The 6,000-nt window shown below is 38.3% G+C and overlaps 1 protein-coding gene across 1 annotated transcript; it reads left to right on the top strand.

The window, feature by feature from the left end:
• Positions 1 to 3,924: 3,924 nt before the first annotated feature.
• On the top strand, positions 3,925 to 5,732 carry LOC141802221 (protein ripply2-like). The gene is made up of 4 exons (XM_074685731.1): positions 3,925 to 4,193; positions 4,885 to 5,223; positions 5,330 to 5,397; positions 5,488 to 5,732. The coding sequence occupies exons 2-4, from the start codon at positions 4,957 to 4,959 to the stop codon at positions 5,648 to 5,650; spliced, it is 498 nt and encodes a 165-aa protein (XP_074541832.1). The 5' UTR covers positions 3,925 to 4,193; positions 4,885 to 4,956; the 3' UTR covers positions 5,651 to 5,732.
• Positions 5,733 to 6,000: the final 268 nt, after the last annotated feature.

Here is a 6,000-nt window from a genome sequence, read left to right as displayed (position 1 = left end):
ATCCAGGGCAACACTCGGAGCTTGTGTTGAGATCTGGTTCAATCTGACCTTCTGCGTTTTCATTTCCCTGAGTGTAAATGAGAGGCGCATGTATGAAACCCTGTTCTGCAATGCTCACTTGTGAGTTTTACATGACATTTGATACAATCTTAAAGAAAACTGATAATTAAATCCAACCTTTTACCTTTTACCTGACAGAAATGAAAAAACAATTTCTGAGCATTTTCTTGTCTTTGTTTTTGCACAGAAGGTGAAAACAAGGTAGACAGAAAAACCCAACACCGGGAAGCTGAAGTTTTTATAACACATACTCATGTGTCTCACTTTGTCAGCAACAGGAATAAATAAAAAATGTATTATTAGCAACACAGAAGTCTGACTATGACCTTTTTGAATTAGTATGATGATTTCTAAAAAGATTAACTTTGTAATCCAGCAGCGTGGTGTGTTGATTGGATCAGTTACCTCACAACAGTAGTTATGACAAGCTGTGTTTACAAGGTGAACTAAGTAGGTGCTACTCTCAAGAAGGAAAATTTAAGCAAATTGCGATACTTTTATGCTTTTTTTTCTAATACCTTTTAAATAACTTATTCTAAGTTGTCTAAAACCCATCCTTAACAGCAGCCTGTTCCTAAATGTTGTGCCAAATCAATCTACTAATAAGAGTTTGATTCATTTCAGCCTGTGTATGCTGTGGTTGAAATCTTGGGGCAGCCAACCTTTAAGTGGTTGGTAGGGCTAAAGTTTGAGCATCGTGAAGGTATAATAGACCAAACAAGCAACATGTTAAGAAATTTAATTCAAACAGACACTAATTTGCTAGGCACCGCCCTGTTGACTATGGCTGCCTTTTGCAGCAGCGCTCTCTTCTTTGTCCTATGTCTCTTTTTTTGTCTCTTTTTTGTAATCTTTGTATTTGGAGTGGATCATTACTTTTTATGGCTCATTTGTTGGTCATGGACATCAAACCCTTTGTGGCTTCAGCAACATTTTTACTACTTAATCTCCTGTGTTTGTCTGGAGATCCTACATGTAACCATGGCTGCATTGTTCACATGTGAACTCAGCTGTTAGCAGCCTGTAGCATATCAGTGCTAACTGGTGTAAGGCCTGTTGTCTTCCCACAAGGTGAGGAGAAGGAGGTGAGGATGATGTGTTGGTTCTCAGGTGTGAGCTAAGAAGTGATGATATGGACCTGTCCTTCCATCCATTGTTATTGGGAACATAAGATCCATCTCAAATAAGATGGACGAGCTAGCTGTGCTAACCCAGCAGGAGAAGGAATTCCAGAGGGCAGAGTAGCATCATGCTATTCACAGACATGGCTAATGGCGCACCAAACGCCAACGCCACATTGGAAGAACTTCACCTGCTGTGAGCAGACAGGAGCTAGGAGACAGAGATGGAGCATGACTGAAGAAGCTCAGTCCTGGACCCTGTGGAGGTGGAGGCTGGCTGAACTGGGGCATGATGGACAAGTTGTCATCTATCTTGTTATGGACCTTTTTGCACTTACAGTATACTTTCTTACTTTTTTTTTTCTTGTTTGCTGCTGTGACTTCAATTTCGTTGTTCTGGATACAATGAAAATAAAGTTCTATTCTATTCTGTTCTATTCTATTCTATTCTATTCTATTCTATTCTATTCTATTCTATATTATATTATATTTTCTTACAATAATGAACTACATGTGTTCTCTAACTTTCTACATCTTTAACATGTTGCTGTATTTACTAACCAGTAGAGGGTGCTAAGTCACCACTGTGAACCTGCATCAGAGACAAACAAGTTTTACATATGCACAGCTCAAACAGTTGAGTAGAGGGTAGCACTTAGCAAGTATAAAATCATAATAATGATTTCCCTACTTGTAATGGCTTAGATTAAACCAGTCTTTGAAACACAGGTGTAACTCGGAGCTGTTGCATGGACTGGACAATCTGTGCACCAGCACAGGGGGCTCCAACCAGCCAAAAGTCATAGCTGAGACTATGGCTGAATGTCTCTTTAACTCTCATTAATTCTGTCTCATTGATTGCAACCATCAAACACTGTTTGATCCATCCACATCCCTTCCTCTGCACTGTGTTGTTCCACACAATCAGTGTGAATGCACTTGTGCAATAAAGTATGCAACTTGGGATAGAGCCTTTGTAATACTGTACTTGATAAAAATGTATTGCAAAATGTGTGCAGTAGAACTAGAAGCTGTGTCTGTGGCTGTTATCTCTGAGTAATTGGGCATCCATGTCGAAGAGCAGCGCTTCGCATTTCAAATTTGCACAGCTCCAGCTGCGATAAACCTGCAGGTGTTCAGCTTCTCCTTTCCAGGAAAAAAGGGTAACTTGTTAGGGCCATTGTGTTCTATTCATTCGATTAAGTCTGAGGAAAAGATTAACAAACCTTAGAAATTCTCCAAGCTCTGGTACATGAAAACATGTTTTCTTCAAAGTGTTATTGGACACAACTCTATTGAAGCTATTGTCTGAAGCTACTAAAGAAATAACAAACATCAAACAACAGAATTACTTTTCCTTTAAGAATCCAAGTGAGTAAAAACACAACTATTTAGACAGAAGAACCTGGTTTCTCTGTGCTTTTGGCTGATGATTTCTGGGAGAAATTACACATTTTGATTTTTTGTATTGTTGCTCAAAATGTTTATACATATATGTAGTTTTTATTTTTCTTGTACTGTTTATAATGTTGAAAATCAGCAATCTACATAGGTGGCTGATAAGAAAAAAACATTAGTAGATTAGTAGATGACCAAATGAAGATAGTATACATGGTGACTGTTTCCATGGAGAGAACTTTATTGGAGACAAGTAGTGGGTGCCTTTGTTAGAAAGAGGTGTAATGACTTCAGCAGAAAGAGGGAGCATGACTCATGAATTATAAACCAGAAAGGATGAAAATACAGAAACAAAAAGAAAAAAGGAAAGGAAAGAAAAGGGGAAAAGAGGAATGAGATAAAAAGAAAGAGAGAGGTAAAATGGACGAATAAAGAAAGAAAGAAAGAAAGAAAGAAAGAAAGAAAGAAAGAAAGAAAGAAAGAAAGAAAGAAAGAAAGAAAGAAAGAAAGAAAGAAAGAAAGAAACAGTGTGGTGAGTTTTTCAGTCTCACTGCAGGGAAATTAATTCTCCTTCCACTTTGTGTTTCCATTGAATTAACATATCTTGCTCCTGCTTCTTTTTATTTATTTAATATCTTGCCCTGTGCTGGCAAAATGCTCAATTTTATGCTTGGTCTGCAAGAAATTTAATTATGTTAATTAATGAATTTATTTATTTATTTCGATGACCAGGATTGAAAACAAAGCAGAACTGAATGCCCAAAATGCTCCATAATTCTGTAAAGAACTCTGAAATTTTGCATCAACCTGCCTTTTATGTCGAGCATGGGAGTAAAGTCCTGTGTGTGTATGTACAGCAAGGACACACAAAAAGTCCATCAATTTTGTCATTAGATTAAAAGCAGCTCAGAAGTCAATGGTGCTGATAGAAGCTGGGCAAGGGAGTCCAATTAGAGTCCAATTAGACACTGTGCATAGAAAGGGGGGGGGTTAACACACTGTTTAATCCCTGGAGAGACATGCTGTGATGTGGAGGGCGCTCGTGGGACAAGAAATGTAATTTTGGTCATGCACAGAGCACTTTAAACCATGGACACCTTCTCTGCAGCACTGCTACTTTCTGTAATGTGGATCCCTGTAGCTCAGAGTGAAGTCACACACATACTTGTGCACATACTGGGAGGATTTTTCCAACGATTTCAAAGGGCAGCTTTTCACTCAAATAAATAGATAAATAAATAAATAAAGTCACTCTTAAAGCGCCACAGTGCCCCCACGTGGTTGAGATGAAAGACATGCAATAGCAATAAAATCAGTGCACCTTATTGGATCTATTCAATGAATGGCAGGCACGTGCAGCTCATAAAGTGACCCTGCTATGACGTCCTCCACATGAGGGCGACTTTTGGTGTAAGGCAGACAGCCTGCTGTCAGTGACCCCCTCCTGCTGTTACGTGTACAGAAGGATAACGCGTGTCAACGCCCCGCCAAATGCACGCGAGTCTTCTTCCATCATGGCGCTCAGCGGGCAGTGACAGTCGGGCACGTGTTTCTTCACACCTCACCCTCGCAAATGGGCTGCACAGACGGAGGGAGAAGCTGAGAGTTGAAGAGGTTAGAGATCAACAAACTGTAACCAAAGCACGAACTCAACTTGCCAAACTGTTTCAACTTTGAATTTGGATTTTTAAACTTTTTACTGGATATGTTGGTAGATGTTGCTTTCAAGTATGCCTATCGTCTTCTTCTTCTTCTTCTTCTTCTTCTTCTTCTTCTTATTATTATTATTATTATTATTATTATTATTATTATTATTATTATTAGAATTATTTTTATTATTATTATTAATTATTTTTTCTTTACCCATTAATGAAACCTAGAAATATAGTTATATGCTTTTATGTAAACAAAATTAGACAAGAAGAAAAAAATAAGCAGTTTATCAAAATAAAATGGATATTTTCACGAACTTTTCTTTTCGTTTTTTTTTTTTTTAATTTATCTATTTTTGTTTTTTTACACTATTTTTCATTTCTTGAACCAGTTTTGCAACCAATGACTTTAATTGCTCTTGGTGCTGTGTTTCTTTTTTCTACACTTTCTACACTATTTCCATTCATGTTTCTTTACTGTGAAAGCAACATGGACTGTAAAGGGGATTCGAGTACGGTCAATATCTAAACTCATAGTATTGCTTCCAGTGGAACCACATTCATCTTGAAAACATGGCTCCCTTGTTCAGTTCAACCATACTAACTGAATCACAACTATTGTTTTTTTTTCTTTTTTAATTCTAAAAAATCAGGGTTTAAGAAAGTAAGTGGCCATATGGTCCGAGTTTGCTGGAGTGTGACTTCGCACCTCACCACCGTGGCGTATGGAGACACTTGGAGACGCGTGTGAAAGCGCAATTTGGCACCAACAGCTCGGGCCCCTGATAAATAGGAGCTTCCTGGTCTTAGCCTCACATCCTCTGAGGACTTTAAGCAGGACACACCACTACAAGCAAAGGGGAAACATGGAGACTTTTACTGCAAACAGCGGACTAACTTCTGTTCTTACTGGAATCAATGCTTCTCAACGGCCCGGTCGTTTGTGGAGACCGTGGACTGTAACTGCTGGGGACAAAAGTGGCGCACATGAGGTGAGTTTCGCTTGGAGTCTTGGACGTTTTTCATTCAAATTTCCATTTGAAACGGGTTTTTAAAAAGTCACAGTTGATAACAAAAATACCTCTTTTTTGCTTCAAGGCTCGCCTTCATGGAGACCTTTCTGCCACAAAGCATCCCAAAACTCCTCAAGTCGTCCACCCAGTAAAGTAAGTCAACTTTTCTTTCTTGAATAGTCTTTTCCTCGTCTTTATTGGTACATGTGTCTTATTATTGGTTTATTTTCTCTCATCACAAAGGTTATACTGGCCCAAATCCAGGTGTTTTGACTACCTGTACCAGGACGCAGAGATGCTGCTGCGTAACTATCCGGTCCAGGCGACTATCTGCCCGTATGAGGACTCCAGCAGCGATGAAGACAGCGATGACGAAGAGGAGGAGATGGAAAAGGAGCTCAACTGAACGTGGCTCTCTGAAGCTAAATACAAACTGATGCATATTGCAATAATATATTTCTCTAACTTATTTCTGTAAATATCTGTAAATAGACCACTTTACTTCGAGAATGTAATCTTAAGTTATTTCTCTAACATTTCTACCTCTTTTGTATTTCGATCTAAGAATAATAAAATATTTAAAATGAATGTTGTTGTTGGGGATGTTTATTTCTAGTATGAATAATGATATTTTTGTTTGTATCAGGCTTGGAAAGTCACATTTATTTTACCTTTTACAATAATAAATAGGGTAATAGATAAAACCACTTGGGGCTTTCATAATTACAGTTACACGGGGTGTGTGTGTTAACACGT

This window comes from Halichoeres trimaculatus, unplaced genomic scaffold (assembly GCF_033239565.1).
Source record: "Halichoeres trimaculatus isolate MK-OKI-2021-1 unplaced genomic scaffold, fHalTri1.1 fHalTri1_scaffold_13, whole genome shotgun sequence".
Taxonomy (NCBI): Eukaryota; Metazoa; Chordata; class Actinopteri; order Labriformes; family Labridae; genus Halichoeres; species Halichoeres trimaculatus.
The sequence above is the reverse complement of the archived record's forward strand: the minus strand, read 5'-3'. Positions and strand labels throughout refer to the sequence as shown.